This window comes from Pituophis catenifer, unplaced genomic scaffold (assembly GCF_029215685.1).
Source record: "Pituophis catenifer annectens isolate HBS135680 unplaced genomic scaffold, rPitCat1.0.hap2 SCAF_2, whole genome shotgun sequence".
NCBI classification, from domain to species: Eukaryota; Metazoa; Chordata; class Lepidosauria; order Squamata; family Colubridae; genus Pituophis; species Pituophis catenifer.
Window position 1 is genome coordinate 120,654,484 of NW_027256882.1, and position 19,646 is coordinate 120,674,129.

Below are 19,646 nucleotides of genomic sequence, written 5' to 3' on the forward strand. Positions count from 1 at the left end.
TTTTGGTCTAGATGCCCAGTCAGGAAAAAATAATTTCGGACTCGTACACTTTCCCCAAAGCAGCACTTGAAAGAAAGGGGTTCCTTTTTCCTTAGTTGCATGCTGATTTCAATTGTTTCTCCCTACAGCTTCTCCTGTCACCCAGAGTTTTGAAATCCTGTTGCCATCAACCAAACCTGACTTGGGAGCAAATTCCCTTGCAGCGTTATTCAGTCTGGCAGTTCTGGCCAAAGTGGCCCAGCATTCCGTAATTTCCAATGCAACCAAAGGGAGGCCAGTCCAGGCAAAGCCTTCAATGGAGCTTCGCCTCAATTTGCATACTTATATTCTCTCCCATTCACCTACATTTGTGGCTGCCTGCTTCTTAATTGTCCTGTTTTACTACAGATGGGTTTTGTTTTTTTTGTTTTGCGGGGGTGGAGAGAATATTCCCAGGTTCCCATTCATCTTTTACTGGTCGGGAAAACACATTGTCTTTTAACTAGCCTCCCCAATCAGCACAACGGAAGGCACGCTCGTCCCTAACTCCCTATTCATTTTACAGTATTCCCAGAGCTGGGCTCCTCCCTCTATTTGGGTCACCCCTCCCTCTCGCCTCCGTGGTTACTGGATGTATTATTGGAGCCTGACGACAAGGCAGGGGGAGGAGCCGAGGCTACGTTCCCAAAGCGCTTACGTTTGTAGTAGCAGCCCTGCTTCCTGTGTCCATAAATGGGTAACGCGACGAAAGGCTCAACTGAGCTTCCGGGCCTTCACCGAGGGAGCCATCTGCCTTGTCAGCCAATCCGTTTACGTATAACGGGCTGCGGGGTAACACAATACTCTTATGCTTAGGTGGCGTATGTCCCCCTGAATCCTGCCACTTTCAGAGACTACATTTACAGCTCATGTCGTATACTCTCCGCTTGTAAGCAATTTATGTACATTCCAAGTAGGGATATCGTACCTTCCAAAGCAAACCTAAGCCATTTTTTTTTCTTTTAGTCTTCCGAATTCCTGCCGCCTTTCCAATGCTGTAATTTCATCTGATTGGGGTGTGGCTGTGTAAATCCTTATCACGAAACTTCCACGCAGTCTAAATTTATTACTTTCCTGTTTCACCGAGGCTCAAAGTACACCAGGAAGTTATTTTACACCGAAACGTATATGCTACAGTTTGCATGCAGGTCACATTTTGGTCTTGATCCAAAAACGGGGGTCAAATAAAAATTCGGCTGACGTAACACCTTACAAGCTTTTAAGTTTATTCAACTTATACGGCCCCCCACTCCCCATATCGCTACTACGGCGACTTCCAAAATGATTTTTAAAAAAAACAACTCGAAAAATCGGAGGAAAAAGTGATCGTGGACGCAGACGTCCCTATACGAAAGTATTGTGGCCGGACGGACTACTCCGGAGTTTTCAGACGTGTAAACTAGATTTTATTGGCTACGCAGCAATGTTTATCTTGGAATCAGGGCTTGCCCAAAATGGCTGGGGGGAAATGAGCAAGAAAATGTTTACAAATTTTCAACGTCTGAAAATATAAACATTAATGAACGTGAGATAAAACAAATCTGGAACAAATCAATAGACAACCCAACAGACTTCGGTTTAAGGAACCTTTGGCACCTATGTACGAAATAAGTAATTTCTGGTTTTAGCCAGACCGGTTTGTCGTCTGGCAAGGATCTGCCTGTGCTGCCTCCTTATTGCGTCACCTCCAAACTCGGCCCACGAGGTCTTTATACTCTCCCTCTTGGGTCCCTTCCAGGACACGAGCCTTCGCCATGCCAGCGATTTCTTTAGACACTGGTAAAATTTAAAAATACGAAGCCCCGTATCTTCTACGCTCCTTTATCCTGTAGTTAAGATACAGTCTTAGTTTTCTTTTTCTTTTTCTTTTTTTTGTACGGAACTACCAATAACGAGTCCCTCTCAAATGGTAATAATGAAACAGTAGTAAAAATACGCAGTCCCCTCTGAAGCCATTTTCGGTCATTTTGCGAGGCGACGTCACTAAGGGCTATCCGAGAAGGAGTTTGGGGTGGAAAAACTTGAAAAGGCGAAGCTCTCAAACGAGAGGCGGCTAAAAGGAATGAATTCGTGCAAACAAAGCCGCGAAGACTCAGGCCAGGTAACCCTTCTTTAGGAAATTTGGGAATGGAAAGAAAGGAAAGTAGAAACACCCCTCCCCCTCAAAAAAAAAAAAAAAGATTGTACGGAAGCTAGGAAATTCCAGGGGAGATTTCTGATTTTTTTCTCAACCCGCCTACTAACTTCTCTTCCCTATTTTGGCTCCTCCCTAGAAAAGGCGTGTCCCCTTTTTGTATTAAAAAAAAAGAAAAGAAAAGAAAAGAAGAAGAAGAAAAAGCCCAAGGGAGTTACAGGGTTGTGAAAGAGGGACCCGTAATAAACATGGCTGCCTTGATGGCTTCAGTTCAGTGAGAGGGGGGTGGGGAAAAAGAGGGAACATTTTCCTCCATAGATGTCCGTGTCTATGGTTTCAAAGCCCATACACGTTTCTATTGGTCGGCTGGACTTCTTGAAGGCGACTTGAACGGCCGAGGATGTCTCTGGAGGACCCGTTCTTCGTGGTGAAAGGGTGAGTGGCAGTCCCCGGTGGGGATACTTTGAAACAAAGGGGGGGGGAACCCTTCCCTCTGGAAAAAGCCACGAAAAAAGCCGGTGGAAACCACGCGGGGTGTGTGGAGAGAGTGGAAAGATCGGGGAATCCGAGAATCTAAAGGCGGAGAGAGCCAGTTGAGAAATTTCCCCACCTCTGATGGGAAATCCCGTTCCAATAGTAACACAACCACCGGAACGACTTCTTCGAAAGAACTTCCCCCTGTAGATCAAAGGAGCTGCTGCGTGGCTTGAAAAAGAAACCCAACTCTCAGAAATAGCGGCCCTCGCGGGGCTGCTCCGAAATGCTCCGGTTTGGGAAGTAGAAGGAAACAAACATCTGGGTGGACGAAATCTGAGCACCGTTTCTCTAATGTAGAGATGCGGCCCGCGGCAAAGATCGGCCGAGTCTGAATTTTATTTATTTATTAATTCAATTTATATGCCGCCCCTCTCCGAAGACTCAGGGCGGCTAGTTACGGCTAGTTTTTGGCACAGTTACAAAAATAGGCAACAAGGAGAGTTACTTTGTATAAAGCAGACATGTCGTTATTTTGTTCCTCGCTGTTTCAGAGCGTAGCAGCTCTTTGGATTTGAGCTATGCTAAAGATACGCTTGGATCTGTGTTTTAATTTATGAACAGAGACGTCTGAAGGCACGTGGTCGGAATAAAGCTATTAATACTCTGTTCGTTTTGTGTTAGGGATCTGCCAAAGGCTAAAATTGACTGTGGAGTGCGGTGATGCAGGAATGCTATTTAGTTCTGTTTTCTCTCACACATAAATCAGCGAAATATAAATTCGGTATAAAATGGTTTGTCGTCAATGCGACTGCTTGAGGGCTCCTGGATTGGAGCTGAAAGGCAAAAGGGATGCAGTATGCTCCCTCCCACATGTTGGGGTAGACCAGGTGCCTCGATAGAAAATATATATACTGCTCAAAAAAATAAAGGGAACACAAGCAGAAGACATCCGAGATCTGAATGAATGAAATAGCCTTATTAAATACTTTGTTCTTTACATGCAGTAGTTTATACACTGCTCAAACAACTAAAGGGAACACAAAACTATTGTATGTAACAAAGTATTTAATAAGGCTATTTCATTCATTCAGATCTCGGATGTCTTCTGCTTGTGTTCCCTTTATTTTTTTGAGCAGTGTATATTAAGGAGAATACATATATATTAAATATACATCATGTAATATATATGTAATATGTATTAAAGAGAAATACATGTATGTATGTATGTTTGTATGTATGTATGTATGTATGTATGTATTTCTCTTTAGCCAGGTTCTTCCTACGTAAACCAAGATTTTTATGCAGTCCTAGTTCAGTGAAATCACAATCCACTAGTTTCTAGGCTTTTTTCAGGCAGCCAGCAAGCACCCTGCTGCCCATTGGGAGACTAAGGAGATTTATGGGGAGCAGGGTGCTTGCTGGCTGCCTGAAAAAAGCCTAGAAATTAGTGGATTGTGATTTCACTGAACTAGGGCTACATAAAAATCTTGGTTTATGTAGGAAGAACCTGGCTAAAGAGAAATACACACAAAGGCCTACGAAAAGAAAAGAATACACACACACACACACATATCTCCATCCATTTATGTCATTCAGCTAGATCTTTTTAATTTTTGGTCATGTTTTCTTAGGGGAGAATTGGTTTCATGGGCCTCCAGGCAAAGAAACAGCACCACCTTCTAATGCAACTGCCTTGATCTCTTACAAGTATCAGTTGATCCAAATAAATTGGACACTGACATATACTGCTGTTTCTTTGAAGAGCTCATGTACTTTTTCTGCTATAAGAAGTTTGCTTCTGCTGAAATGGCCTGCCTTGCTTCAGAGAGGTAGCTGTTATCTCAAAGGAACAAAATCGGTCTTGGGTGACTTGCAATCAGACTGATAAAAAAGGATTAGTGATGCATTTTGCCTGTGTGTGATCTGTCAATCAAGTCCTCCTACCAAGAATTCATTACCTAGACTTGTCACCAGCTGTTCAAAACCAAAGGCATTGTAACATACCCTGCCAGGTCACTGTAGGAGGGTAGGGGGGTTGAAGATGGGAAACCGCTTTTTCTCCTGGTCCCAGGTGCCTTGTGTTGCTTCCTCCATCCCTTACAACTGCTATCTTTCCTTTGGCTCTGCAGAGAAGTTCAGAAAGCAGTGAATACAGCCCAGGGCCTTTATCAACGTTGGGGCCAGCTGCTCCAGGAGACCCAAATTGTGAACAAGGAAGAGCTGAACTGGACTACAAATGAATTACGCAACACCTTGCGCAGCATTGAGTGGGACTTGGAGGATTTGGAAGAAACAATTTATATCCTTTTGAGGCTGAGATTGAAATTAGGTTGGGATACCTCTCTCAGTGATGCTATTATATCCTTTATTAAAAAAAATAAACTTCCTGCCTGCTTGTAAGACAGCCCTAGCAGCATTTTTCTTCTGCATTGCTGCTATAAATCTGTTTCCTCAACCTGGTAGGGGAACAAGCAAGAGAGGCTGAATTTCTGGTGACTGAACATCAGAATAAGACTCAGGTATTGGAATCCAGCCCTGTCTAGTTTTTAAACTTACAACCTCTACGTCCTTTGCACTTAACTCATAATCACGCATTGTGGAATCAAACCCACAAAAGTTTACCATTGCGCCGTCTGAGGTTGTAGCTCGACGTTCTTTTGTCACAGAGATGCGGGAGTCGGTCAAGGTGAGGCTTCCTGAAGCATATACCTGATTGTGCATCAGGGGAGGACAGGATGTGATGAATAAAAATTTTAACTGTTGCTATTGAAAAGCCACCTTGGGTGTAAATTCTTAGTTTTTGATTGATTCTGAGAAAAATTAGAGGTTATAAAATTCATTTTCTATCAAAGAAATATGATAGAATTATGACAAATAGAAAAATCCACAAATTCTGGATATTATCATGCCTCTTGGTGGCCTTACGCTTCTTTATACATTTGATAAGGTCAAAATTATGGTATGTATCATATATTGCATACCCAATGCAAGTATGCGATTTGCATCATGTTACAATATCGATGTAAATATGCAACTTTATGTCATCTGTACAACGGCCTCATGACGTACCGTATATCATTGTTTGCCATCACCAGGGGTGAAATGCTCCAAAGTCTGCTACTGGTTTGCCGCACATGTGCATGCATGGTGCACCCCAAATGCACGCTTTGCATGCATGCGCACTGCATGCGCTAACATGCAGTGCTGAAAAAGGTGGCTTAAGCCTTTTCTAAGGTAAGTAGAACAGGGAGGGGGGGAAATAGCGGTGCCGTGTGATTTAGATTCGCTAGAAAGCAGGATTTCCTGCTTTCTAGCTAATATAAATCATGCACCACAGCTGATCATTGGAAATACTGGTTCGTTCAAACCGGTAGCATTATTTTAGTACTGGTTTGCCCGAACCGGTAGCTTTTATTACTACTGGTTTGGGCGAAGTGGTCTGAACTGGTAGCATTTCACCCCTGGCCTTTCCCCCCTCTAGATAGCCATAAATTTATAGTATATCACTTTGGCTTTTATTTCAGCACATTTAGGTGACCTGTAGTATTGGGATCTCTCCATTTATATTCGCTGTATCCTACACATAGTCCTTGACTTACAATGGGTTGCTTGGCAACTGATTAGAATTCTGACAGACCTACCTGGTGAATACTTATGTCCTGGATTTGAAGTTTTGATGGTTGGGACCCCCTCACAGTCACATGACTGCACTTTTGGTGCTTGGCAACCAGGTCACATTTGCAGCCATTTGCCACTTCCTGTACTCATGTGATTGTGTTTTTACACTGTTTTTTTAAGAAAACTGGCAATTATTTCCAGTGTTTGGCATAACCACATCTACTGTAGAGCAAATATTTACTTAACAACTGTGGTGATTTGCTTAATAACTCCTGCAAAAAGGATTGTAAAATTGGGTCAGTCATGTGACTGACTCATTTTACAACCATCATGAGTTACAACCACAATGGGCAGGCTCCATTACAGTAATAACTTGAGGACTACCTTTGGTTAAATAGGAATCTATTTAATTGATCAATAAGTGACTTATTACAAGATAGGTTTGTGCAATAGATAAAAATTTGAATTATTGATTTATTGTATTACTAAACAATATTGAATAGTGGAACGGAAGGGAACGATTTAATATAAATTCATTTGATAGAGGCAGTTAAATATTGGTGGATGACAATTTGGAAAAACATTGAAAATATAACAAGAAAACAGAAAAAGATATTAAAAGAGATGAGCTTCTCATCCACGGTGACAAAAACAGGAAAGAAAACATCCTCAAATCCCACGATCACAACGACATCACCTGCTACACAGAAATTGACTGAAGGTTTCTCAAAAATGGAGAAATCAGGAATGCTACCCACAATGCAAGCAATGCAATCAACATTGACAGCAATACAGGACACGATGATTATGTTACAAGAAAAAATGTCTAGTAATCATACTGAATTGAAGACAGATATTAGGGCATTAGATCAAAAAATGATTGGTATACAGGAATCGATACAAACTAATACACAGAAGATTAAAAAGATGGAAGTTAAAATGGAACAACAGGAAAAAAATTTAGATACGGTTGACCAAAAACTGATGGAACAGAACAGGGAATTGGCAGACTCAATTACCCAATTGGAAATGGATCGAGCCTCCTTCTATCTCCGTTTCCAAAACATTGCGGAAGATAAGGAAGAAGATCTGTGCCAGGTGATGGCAGAATTAATTGCTGGGGTGTTGCAACAAGATAAATTGGATATTATAAAGGAAATTGACGAGGCGTACAGGGTCCAGACAAATTATGCACGAAGAAACAAATTGCCAAGGGAGGTGCATATAAGATTCGCAAGGAAGAAGGTAAAGGATATCCTCTATAGTGTGGCAAGAGATGAGCCAATCATGTATAAGGGAAAGGAGGTGATCATACTTAAACAAATCCCAAGGAGGGTAAGGGAGATAAGGAGAGATTATAGGTTTTTGGCTACTCAATTAAATAAAAGGAATATTCTCTTCAGGTGGATTTTACCAGAAGGCATGTGGATCACATGGCAAGGGAATAAAGTTAAGATAGATAGCTTAGTAGCAGCTCAAGAGTTCCTGGATCAATTACGAGCGTCTGAAGAGGATCAAAGTAGTAAGGAGGAGTTAGAGGCAGAAACATCGAAAGAAGAAGTAACCCAGCAGATAAGAGAGAAAGAAGGGATATCGAAGGAAAAGGAGGAGGAAGATAAGGATAGTAAGGAGACAAAGAAAGACCAAAGTCCACAAAGAGTCACACGTGCCAAGAAGTATTAGGATAGTATACAAAAATTAAGAGATGGATGATTGGAAATTGATATCGGTTAACGTAAATGGCCTAAACGATAACAAAAAGAGGAAATTTTTTTTTACAAAATTAGCTAAACAAAATATGGATATAGTGTGCCTTCAAGAGGTCCATATTAAAAAGGAAAATCAAAAATATTTGGAATATAAGAAATTGGGGAATCTTTATGCATCCCTAGCTGATAAAAAGAAAAGGGGAGTAGCATTGTACATCAAGAAGGAAATAAAAGCCGAACTAAAATATGCAGACCCGAAGGGAAGGGTATTAATGGTGGAAGTTAAAAGAGGCAACTGTCCAATCTTATTAACAGCAATTTATGCCCCGAATGAAAACCTAGGAGACTTTTATAAAAAATTAGGAGAGAGATTAAGCATGATGGATAAGAGCAAGATTTGCATAATTGGCGATTTTAATGGGGTAATAGATTCAAATAGAGATTATAAGGGGACCAAAGGTAAAAAGAAAAAGAGGAAAAATTTACCAAAACCATTCTTTGATATGGTAGAAGAATTCAATCTAGTGGATATTTGGCGGGTTCTGCACCCATATCAGAGGCAGTATACATATTATTCTAATCCTAAGAAATCTTGGTCTAGGATTGATATGATGTGGATAAGCAGAGATATAGGGTTAGATATTAAGTCAACAGAAATCATGCCCAACATTTGGGCAGACCATAATCCATTAGAGGTTAAATGGGAATGTACGCACAAGAGAAGAAATACAAGATGGAGATTAAATAATCAATTTCTAAAGGACAAGCAAAATGTTGAGAAAGTAAAAAAAGAATTAAATTTATTTTTTGAAGTAAATGAAAAGGAGGCAACATCTCGAGGTATCATATGGGATACAATGAAAGCGTACGTAAGAGGACTAGCAATATCGTATAGTGCACACAGGAATAAGGAAAGAAGAGAGAGGCAGAAGGCACTGATAGAAGAATTAGGGAAAGCCGAGAGGGAACTACAACATAAACCAGATAATAAGGATGTTAAAGAAAATTGGATGGTTATACGGCACAAATTAAACGTAATAGATCAAGAGGAATTGGCGTACAAAATGAAACGAACCAAACAATATTATTTTGAAAATGCAAACAAACCGGGCAGGTGGCTGTCCTATAGGTTAAAAAAAGAAAAAGAGAAAGGCATAATTCATCAATTGGAAGACCCGGAAGGCCACCTCAACAATAAACAGGAAGATAAATTGGAGATTGCCCGAGAGTATTATGCGGCTCTGTATGCGGAAGAACAAATTCCTAATGAAAAGGTGGTCCAATACTTGTCAAAAGAAAGTCTTCCAAAAATCGGGGAAGAGGATAAAGAAATACTTAATAAAGAAATAACGATGACAGAATTAAGAATGGTAATATCAAAACTTAAAAAGAACAAATCCCCAGGCCCAGATGGACTTCCAGGGGAATTTTATAAAAATTCGGATTTGGGAGAAATTTTGTTACCAAAGTTGTTAGAAATTTATAATGAGGCCCTAACAGAATCCAAAATTCCAGAATCATGGAGAGAGGCGTATATTACTCTCCTCCAAAAAGAAGGAGAAGACCCAAAATTAATTAAAAATTACAGACCGATATCCCTCCTGAATACGGACTACAAAATCTATATGGGTATTTTAGCAGGAAGGCTAAAAATAATTTTGAATAAATTAATACACAGCGACCAAAATGGATTCCTCCCTGGGAGGCAAATCAGGAATAATACAAGGATGATAATAGACATATTGGAATACTATGAGGAACACCCGAACAAAGAAATGGCATTGGTCTTTGTCGACGCCCAAAAGGCATTTGACAATCTTAATTGGCAATTTATGAAACAACAAATTATCCAAATGGAATTCGGATCAAATTTTGTCAATACGATATCCACAATCTATCAAAAACAAAAGGCTAATATATTACTGAATGGAGAACTAACTAAGGCTTTTCAAATTAGAAAAGGGGTCCGACAAGGGTGCCCTCTATCCCCACTTCTATTTATCTTAGCACTAGAAGTATTCTTGAGAAAGATTAGGAACAATAATGAAATAAAGGGTCTGACAATTAGAAAAGAGATATATAAGACACAGGCATTTGCAGATGATGTGGTATTAATCATGGAAGAACCATTAGAATCAGGCACTAAAATTCTGGAAGAATTGGGCAATTACGGGGAGGTAGCAGGCCTTAAATTAAATAAATCCAAAACTAAATTATTAACAAAAAATATGACGGAGGCAAGGAAAAAAGTACTGGAAGAATCAATGGAGATCCAAATCGCCAAGAAGGTAAAATACCTGGGGGTCTGGATTTCATCAAGGTGCTCGGCCCTTAGAGAGGATAATTATTTACCATTGATTAGAAATATTAAACAGGATCTGGAAAAGTGGGGAAGACTACAGATATCATTATTAGGCAGAATCGCGGCAATAAAAATGAGCATATTACCCAAGTTATTGTATCTATTCCGAACGGTCCCTGTTAAATTAGATAAAAAATTCTTTCTGGAGCTCAATAGCATCATCAGGAAATTTATTTGGGAGGGAAAGAAACCAAGGATAGCAATTAGGAATTTACAGGACAAGAAGGAAAGAGGGGGTTTCGGATTACCTAAATGGGAGTTATATCAAAAAGCTGCAAACCTAGTATGGCTGAAAGAATGGGCAACCCTAAGAAATAAAAGACTGTTAACTCTAGAAGGGTATGATCTCCAGAAGGGTTGGCATGCATATCTCTGGGATACTGGGAAGAAGATAAAAACTTACTTCCATAGACATAAAATAAGGGAGATCTTGATACAAATATGGGGAGAGATGAGACAGAAGCACTATAGGAAAATTCCGAGATGGCTTTCCACCATGGAGGCTATAATATATCCAAATGTATTAGAAATGGGTAAAACGTTCAGATACAATGAATTATTAGATGGGGGAGGGAACCTTAAAACAAGGGAAGAATTGATGGAACAAGGTATTTCTATAGACTGGTGGCCATATAACCAAATTAAATCCAGATATAAAAAAGATAAGGAGGAATTCGGCATTGAAATGAGCATAAATGGATTTGATAAGATATGGATGGGTACGGACGACAAAATTTTAGCTAAATTATATAATTATTTATTGGAGTATGATATGGCAGAGGAAGTAGTTAAAGAACCGATGTTAGCATGGGCCAAAAATATAGGACAGAATATAAATTTGAATGAATGGGATTCAATATGGAATAATAACCTTAAAATGACAAAGGCGACGGCTTATAAGGAAAACCAATACAAGCTGTTTTATAGATGGCATATGGCCCCAGCCAGGATAGCGAAGATCTACCCCAATTCGAGCCCTAAATGTTGGAAATGTGACCATCAGCAGGGTACTTTTTATCATTGCTGGTGGACATGTAATCAGGCACAAAAATTCTGGAGGATGATATGGGTGTGGATTAGAGAAATAATAAAAGAAAATTTTGATTTTGACCCAAAAGCTTTTCTCCTGGGAATTTTGAAAACTGAATATGCAAAAAAGAAAAAGTATTTAATTATACATATTCTGACAGCCGCTAGAATTTCCTTTGCCCAGTATTGGAAAGAAAAACAAATACCACCTCAAGAACATGTTATTGGAAAAATATTGGAGTGCGCCGAAATGAACAAATTGACTTCAGAAATTAATGACAGAGAAGATTCAGAATTTTATAGCGTGTGGGACATGTGGTACGAATGGATGGGGGAAAGAAATAAAGAAGGTAATAGAGATTAAATTTTAACTAATTAACAAAATCTATATGAATAGTATTAGATTTAGTCTGAGGGAGCTGAGCACTATTATTTTTAAGTGTTTGAAATTAAATCTAGCTCCAAGAAACAATATCAACAAAAGACAAGCAATAATGTATGCAGATGTATATATGTATATAACTGCACCAATGAACCGAAAATGTACCGATTGTATTACTATATGTTATAATAAAATCTAATTAAAAAAAAAAAAAAAAAAAAGGAATCTATTTACCTGGAACACTATGGAAGAAAAAAACACCGTTCTTTCTACTAATACACTCTTGGCACTCTTATTGCTTCTTTTTTGTTTTCTGTAGGAAATGCAGGATCACATGTCTGACCCAGCGGCCCAGTCCTTTGTGGAGAGGAACAACCAAGAGGTAAGGTCTTCTCCTCCCTCCACTTTAACACGTTGCTTGGAATTTACTTAGGGATGGAAGAGTCATAATACGACAGTGGCTATTGTAGCCTCTTTGCCACCAAGGATTTTCTAACCCAAAGATCTCCAGGCAGGTTTTTGCTTGGCTAAATTTTCTGGTTTCTTCTTATCTCTTTCCCTGCAACATAATTTAGGAATTCTTTCTCTAGAAACACGGCACCATTTAATGAGGGCTCTGACTTATTGCCTTAGTTTCGCATATTTTGAAGCCACTGGGAAAACAATTTGTTTCTAAAAGAGATTAAAAAGGCAGAAGTGAAGTATCCCACAACGGCTTTGGGTGTGTGAAGCCTCGGGACCTGAGGTTTTGTCATCTCTAGTTCTGGATGAGTTTGCACTTCCCCATAAAGACCCAGTTTGTAACTTGGCGGTCCTCCTGGACTTGTGTCTCCTACTCAAAGAGCAGGTGATGGGTGTGACTAGGAGCTTTTGCTCAACTCCAGTTTGTGCATCAGCTGCAACCTTTTCTGGATCTTGACTCCCTGTGTTCAATTATTCAAGCCCTGATCATTTCTCCTCTGCACTACTGCGATGCGCTCCATCTAGGGCTACCCTTGAAATCAATTTGGAAGCTTCAACTGGTGCAAAGTGTGGCATCGAGAGAAATCTTTGGAGACCCTGGGATGGCTTGTATTACATCTCTGCTCCACAAACTACACTGGATACTGGTCTGCTTCCAAGCCAAGGGGTTGATTGTGACTTTTAAAGCCCTTAATGGCATAGGTCCAGGTTAGATGAACTGTCTCATCCCATTAAGATTAGCCTGTCCTACTTGGGCTGGCATAGACAGCTTCTGTGGATTTTATCAATCAAAGAACTCCAGCTCTCCAGAGTCCAGAAGAAGTCCAGAAGAAGAGCCTTCTCTGCTACACCATCCTGCCCTACCAGGGAAGATTGGCCCCCAACATCCTATCTTTCCTAACAGCCTAAAGACCTGGCTCTGCAAATTGGCCTGGGGAACCAATGGGGGAGTTCTACTCTGGAGGTTGCTGCTAAATTGATAGCAGATGCCACCTCCCCTCCCCCAGCTTCCCACTCATCCATCTTTTTTAACTAATCATATCCTCGTATTTTCTATGCTTTCTTTTTCTTTATTGTTCTATTATTTTACTTTTATTTTGTTGAAGCTTCCTTTTTATTTGTTTGTTTTTTTATTGTTGTGAGCTGCCTAGAGTAGCCACATGGCAAGATAAACAGCAAATAAACTTAACAATAATAATATAACAATTGAAAAGGAAGCCTTAGTTTACCATGTTTCCCCGAAAATAAGACCTGGTCTTATATATTTTTTTTGAAAAAAAAAAAAAGGCACCAGGTCTTATTTTCAGGAGAAGTCTTCCACTGATCACCTCGCAGTGGCACCAACAGCCCCGCTCAGCAGGAGCCCACTGCCAGCCCACTTCTGTGGCTGCTTGTCGCCGTTTGTGTGCATCACCCCTGGGCTCTGTTTCATTGTCAGAGGCCTTCAGGAAAGGCCTCTACAGCCGAGAAGCAGGCTCTGGATTAATGTGCGTGGTGCCCCATGGGCTCTGTTTCGCTGTCAGGAGGCCCTTCAGAAAAGGCCTCTGCAGCCGATAACAGAGCTCTGGATCCTTTCCTGAAGGGCCTCTGATGGTGAAACGGAGGCCAAGGGCATCATGCATGTCAATTTGGACCTTGTTTCTCATCTTCAGGGAGGCTTCTGACAGTGAAACGGAGGCCAAGGGCAAGCAGCAACAAGTGGTTGCAGAAGAAGTGGGCTGGCAAGGCAAGGCAGGTGTGGGGGTAGGTGAGGCCTGGTAAGTAGGGCAGCTCCACCCCCCATCCCCACCCTAGTTTAATTTTTACCCGTGCTTTGCCCCACCCAGTGCATCCCAGACTGGGTGGGGTCTTAACTAGGGCTTATTGGGGGGGGCTTATATTGGATGCCCATCTAAAAATCAAGCTAGGGCTTACTTTTGGGGTAGGTTGTATTTTTGGGAAATCATGGTATATATGGTTAATGCCAAGGATTTTATTACCTGTAGCTTATTTTTAATTCAGGAAATGTTATTTTCTACAGAAGCGTAACCTAGTAAGTTCATTCTCCTACTCCATTCTAATTCACCGTTGCTACTTATATGTTTCATGGTTTTCCTTGAAGCAGTTAGAATCTTGTCTTACTCAGATTTTTCTCTTTTCTTTTCTCCTCTTTTTCTGTGGAAGCTGGTGGATGATAGGGCCCGCTGTGGGCTGTTGAGTGCAGAGAAGGTGTCAGCAGCTGATTCACATATTTTGGAAGAGCAGCAGTTGCACCAGAAGGTGAGAAGATGAGCACCATCCCAATCAAGCTAGTGATTTTCACAAATCAGCTCCTTTTCTACAGAGACTAAAGGGGACTTCTACTTTTTATATTTCTAGGGGTAAAAATATAGCACAGATGTATAGAGGTATGAGCTCTAACATAAACAATGCTTGTTGGCCTTAAACATCCATGCCACTCTGCTTGATTGCATCTCTCGACATTATTTTTCTCTTCCTATTGGACAACTAATAGCAAAGTTCCTTGAATGGAAGTAATGATAGTTTGCACTCTTTTTTTAAAAATTAGAATTCTGGGTTCCAACCTTGTCTTATGAGCATGTTTAGAATATCAGTTCCCCATCAGTAGAACAGGAATAGTAACGGTCAGCTTAATAAAAGCAAAGTAAGATACCAATGCACACTTGTATTTTTGAAATTTGCGTAAAAAAAGAAAACATGTTTCAGAACCAGAATTAGCTGCTTGCCTGCTTTCTTTATTTTTCTTCCAAACTGCTGTTTTAACTTATTGAACAAATAGCAAGAGTCCCAGTGTTGTGACTGATCTGAGAAAAGCATGTATATGTACCCATTTTTTCAACAGCCATTTGAAAAAGAAATGCAATGGATGTGAGAAATGCAATGGTTCAAACTGTTGAGTGAAGTACTATTATAAACACTAATTCCTTTCCTTTTTTCTTGAATTCTCTTTATAAAGATTTTGGCCCATAAGGATGCAAGAATTCTTATGGTGTTGGGTGCATCACACAGTTGCATTTTTGACAGGAGATCTCTGTTATATTTGAAAATTCTGTAGATCTCTTGTTTCCTGTGGATGTTGCTGCTGTCATTTTTTTTCCCTGCAAAGAAATGCTCTGATGCCTTCTTTTCTCCATGATAGTTGATCATTGAGGAGCAGGATGAACAGTTGGAGCTGGTCTCTGGCAGCATTTCTGTGCTGAGGCACATGTCGGGGCGGGTTGGAGAGGAACTTGATGAACAAACTATGTGAGTCCAGGTAGCAAAGGTGGGGTAGTGGAATTGATTGGATTTGCTTGGATCTGTTTTCCGTATGACATTGTCTAGCAGTGCTGGAACATTTGAAACAATTCATTCACTTACAGAAAGCCCATGTCTTGGTGAGTATGATGGCAACAGATGAGCCCCGGGTACATACTCTTAAGCAGATCAGAGATCAGATTAATGACTGCTAACCTAGAATTAAGAATTATTTTCAGTTCAACAATAGTTGAAGGTCCAACAATATGCAATCCTGGCGAATCCCATAATGTAAGCAAGACTAAGGCAAAAACTGCTATCCTCTCTCTTACCATCTTCTGTCAGAATGTTCTGCTGGTGTTCTTCAGATTAAAGTGCTGCATCTCATTTTATACACAAACATTAGCAGATCAACCATGATTGATATTCATACTGGCAGTTAAAGATAATTCTCGTCTCTTATTCTATTGGAGACAAATCAGTTTGGGCCCCTATTTCCCCAATGTAGAATATGTCTTTTGGGGTACAGTTCCATCTCTTAGATCCCAAATTGTATTAGGAATAAAAAATATTTTGAAAATTCCCAGCAACAGAGCGAATTATTGTTAGCTGCTAACTTCATGCCTTGTGACCAAGTGGGAGGGGAACAAGGTTCTCAAGCTTTAACTATGGGGTTGCTGCTTTAGAAACTACTGATGCCATGTGATGATGCATTTGCTGACTTTCTAGAATGCTAGAAGACTTTGCTCACGAGATGGACAGCACTCAGAGCGGCATAGATGGGGTGTTCAAAAAGATGGGCAGAGTCTCCCACATGGCCCGTGGTAAGAGGCAGGGCTTTATGGTTTATCTTGACCTGTCCATTTGCATGGAATAAAATTGCTTCCACCTCATTCCAGTTCACTGGGCTTTCTTTTCATTGTAGAACTGTTTAAAGGAGCTGCTGAATCTCACCCTGTCTGGCATTACTAGATGCCCAGTTTTCCTACTGTTTTCCTTTTCTATTGGAAATAGACAATTTGCTGCATTCCAGATGTTTTGGATAATTAATTCCAGTCAGTGTGAACAAAGGCCAGTGAATGTGTTACTCTCTGGACCGCAGATTGCCTAGACCTAGTTTGTTTAGTTTGAGCACATGTAGGCATTAAAAGTTTATAGAGATACTGGCCTTCATAAATTCACAGCTCTTTAAGTACACTGACAAACATTGATTGATCGATTTGGTTTATATCCTAAGTTTTGACCAGGAACTCAAGGTGATGCAGAGTGTATTCTTCTAACAATTCCATTAATAAGTTGGGCTGTGACTGTTTCAAGGTCAGATTTTCCCCCCTCTCACTTGATTCAGCAAATGAGCCAGTGAGCATAACCTGGAATGAGCATTCATTTTAAGATCATATTTTTTATGACCTTAGGCCTCTTGTCAAAGGAACAGTTGTAAGAAAAATGGATCGCTATTTGGATTCAGGAACAGAAAAAATAAGGGACTGCGAGAGCATAATTGCATAAACTGTTCCTCTTAGGCCAGTATTGCACTTTGATTTGTGCTGAACATTCTCTTAATTTCAGTTCAAATCCAGAATCAGTCATAGACAGCTTTTATTTATTTTTATTTTGTACAAATTGGGATTAAATTAATAATAGCAATTAGGGCATGCTGTAAAATATATACACAGTCTTTGAGCTTGTATCCCTCTATATCTACAAAAATATCTGTCCAGTAATGTCCCTGATAGTCTTGCTATCTATGATAACCTGAGTTGCAGGTTAGCTCACCTGTCCCCCACTACATATATCAATCAAGTAACCAAATTCCTTTGAATAGGATAATTTCTGGAGTTTAATGCCAGGATACTAGTGTTTTCTCTCCTTCCCCTCCCCTTTCTGTTCAATCATATTTGATTGTCAGAGACTGGACAAATCCCTGCAGTTTTCTTGGCAAGGTTTTTCAGAAGTGGTTTGCCATTTCCTCCTTCCTACGACCGAAAGAAAGTGACCGGCCCAAGATTGATCAGTTGGCTTTACCTGTGGGGGAACTGGAACTCACAGTCTCCCAGTTTCTAACCTGATGCTTTAACCACTACAACCACTACTCTTCATTTTCTTTACTACCTGCCTAATAACTAATGACCGGCATATTGAAAAACTGCTAATGCATCAAAATCCTTTCTTTCAATGGGATTGTGTTTAGTTGTGAATTAGGGTCAAAGAATGTGTAGGCATTTGTATACATAACCCATTGACATTTGTTTGTAAGGTTCGATGTGAATGCAGCTTCCCATATATTATAAATCCATTTTAAGAGTACTCCTATTTCCCATTTTTGTGCTTCGTTCCAAACACCAGGCCCTTGTGTCCCCCTGGTGGTGGATTATAACTTTCCAGTTGAGTTGGCCTTCCTTCACTGTCTTAGACCATCTCTTTGTTCTTTCTCCATCAGAAAGACGTCAGTGGTGCATCATCTGCCTATTGGTCATCACTGGTGTGGTGATACTGATCCTTCTTTTTGCTCTGTGGCCAACTGACAGATGAACATAGGGAAAATGGAAAAGATGCCACCAACCCTGTTCCTTTCATGTGGAAAGCCTGAAGCCACCATGGCTTTATGTCCTATATGGGGTGAGGGCTAGTTAAGACATAGGACAATGACAAGAATGTTGGATTTTCACTGGGCTTCCCTCCCTTGTATTCACACTGTTGTCCTTTAACTATTAGGAGCTACAGGTTTGTGACAAGGGAGGATTCTGCTTGTTGGTACTTGTCAACTCATCAAGGTAGTCCAGACCAGGAAACCAAAATAATGAATGCTAATACTATTTTTATTCTAAGCTTACATTAATAGACTCTTGCAAGTCTGAAAGCACGTCTCCTTTCCCACCGTTCCCTGCCGTCTCCATAGAACTAGGGAGGGATAATCCTGAAGCCTTCTCAAATTGCACTTCTGTTTTGGGCTCAGATTTCATTTATCAGACCATTAGGTAAACTGCAGCTCTTCCTTGTGCCTCACAAAGCTATTCTTACAGCCCATTCCTGTACTTTAGAATGGGAATTTGTTTTACTGCCTTTTTTGCTGTACTTGGGAAATATTGGATTTACATACCTGTTTCTTAAATGTGATCATGCTCTACCCACTCTTTGGGTCACGAGCTTAGAAAAAAATAAGCAGAAGTGTTTATTTTCTGTTTTTAGTCTTAAATATCCAATTCCTTTATAACAACTCTGTAGCTGTGTAATTTATCTCTGCATTAAATGTATCTGATGAAGCACAGTTGACTTAAAGGGTTATCTATTTTTCAGTCGAACCAATCAAAAACGGTGGAAGAATTAGATAGGATAACAGTATGTTCTGCTTGTTGAGTTGATGAAATACTTGATGAAATTATAAGGGATGAAGATAATCTAAAACTGTATTTCTATTTAAATATTTAATGAAACCAAACACCACCTCTCGATCCTCCATCCCTATGGTTAGCTGTTTTCTAAAAATTGGGAGATAAAAAACATTTGTTATTATGTAAATGTAGATTACAGCACTGTGCATCAAGATGCGACTGATGGTGATACTTCTGGGCTAGGCAAAACAAATGTGACTTATCAATGTACTTGCTCTTTTTTCAACTAGTTTTGGCTGCTGTATTCTGAATTCTTGTGCTGCTGAAACTATCCAAATAATTGGATCTATCTTCTGCCTGTCCCCTTTTAGAAAACAATGTTAAAACTATTTTTTTTTAAAAAATAAATATTTTATACTTGTATGTAAAGCACCTGTTTTGGACTATTTTATTGATGTGGGGAGGAATCGGCAGGATCGCTACACCTCTAAGAGAATGAACATTGAATGGCTTTGTCTGATATAATCAGTTTCACCTTGTCTTCAGCTTTATCTACAGATGCCGGATACAAAAGTGGTAAGAAAATGTTGACGAAAACACAATTGACTATGGAGACCTCAATATATGTAGGTCCTCTGATGCTTTATTGTTATAGACCATTCTGTAAATTCATGTTAGTCATATGCCTTGAATCTCCACCATTTACTGTAAGCCACCTAGAGAAGTTCAGCTATTGGTTGCTTAAATTTTTTAAATAAATAACTACTTTAGTAGCTACTCTGCTAGACTTTCACAGAAGATAGTATATTAAAGAATGTTTCTATTTAATCCCAGAATGTTTCTATTTAATCCCACTTGCAGAAAAGGTGGGTAACCTGTGACTCTT

At 39.9% G+C, this 19,646-nt stretch overlaps 1 protein-coding gene across 2 annotated transcripts; it reads left to right on the plus strand.

Moving 5' to 3' along the window:
• Positions 1-1,941: 1,941 nt before the first annotated feature.
• Positions 1,942-19,189, plus strand: STX10 (syntaxin 10). 2 transcript variants are annotated; one of them, XM_070937398.1, is made up of 8 exons: positions 1,942-2,587; positions 4,759-4,928; positions 5,221-5,315; positions 12,049-12,111; positions 14,355-14,450; positions 15,331-15,437; positions 16,158-16,252; positions 17,869-19,189. In XM_070937398.1, exons 1-8 carry the CDS (start codon positions 2,553-2,555, stop codon positions 17,958-17,960), a joined length of 753 nt encoding a protein of 250 aa, XP_070793499.1. In that variant the 5' UTR covers positions 1,942-2,552; the 3' UTR covers positions 17,961-19,189. The 2 variants fall into 2 exon arrangements, with proteins under 2 accessions (XP_070793499.1, XP_070793500.1); XM_070937399.1 differs by lacking the exon at positions 16,158-16,252.
• Positions 19,190-19,646: the final 457 nt, after the last annotated feature.

Coding starts and splice junctions, on each gene's coding strand:
- STX10 (XM_070937398.1), top strand. CDS start 2,553: ATGTCTCTGGAGGACCCGTTCTTCGTGGTGAAAGG. Junction 4,929..5,220: donor GGATTTGGAAGAAACAATTT/ATATCCTTTTGA, acceptor ACTCATAATCAC/GCATTGTGGAATCAAACCCA. Junction 16,253..17,868: donor AGTCTCCCACATGGCCCGTG/GTAAGAGGCAGG, acceptor TTTCTCCATCAG/AAAGACGTCAGTGGTGCATC.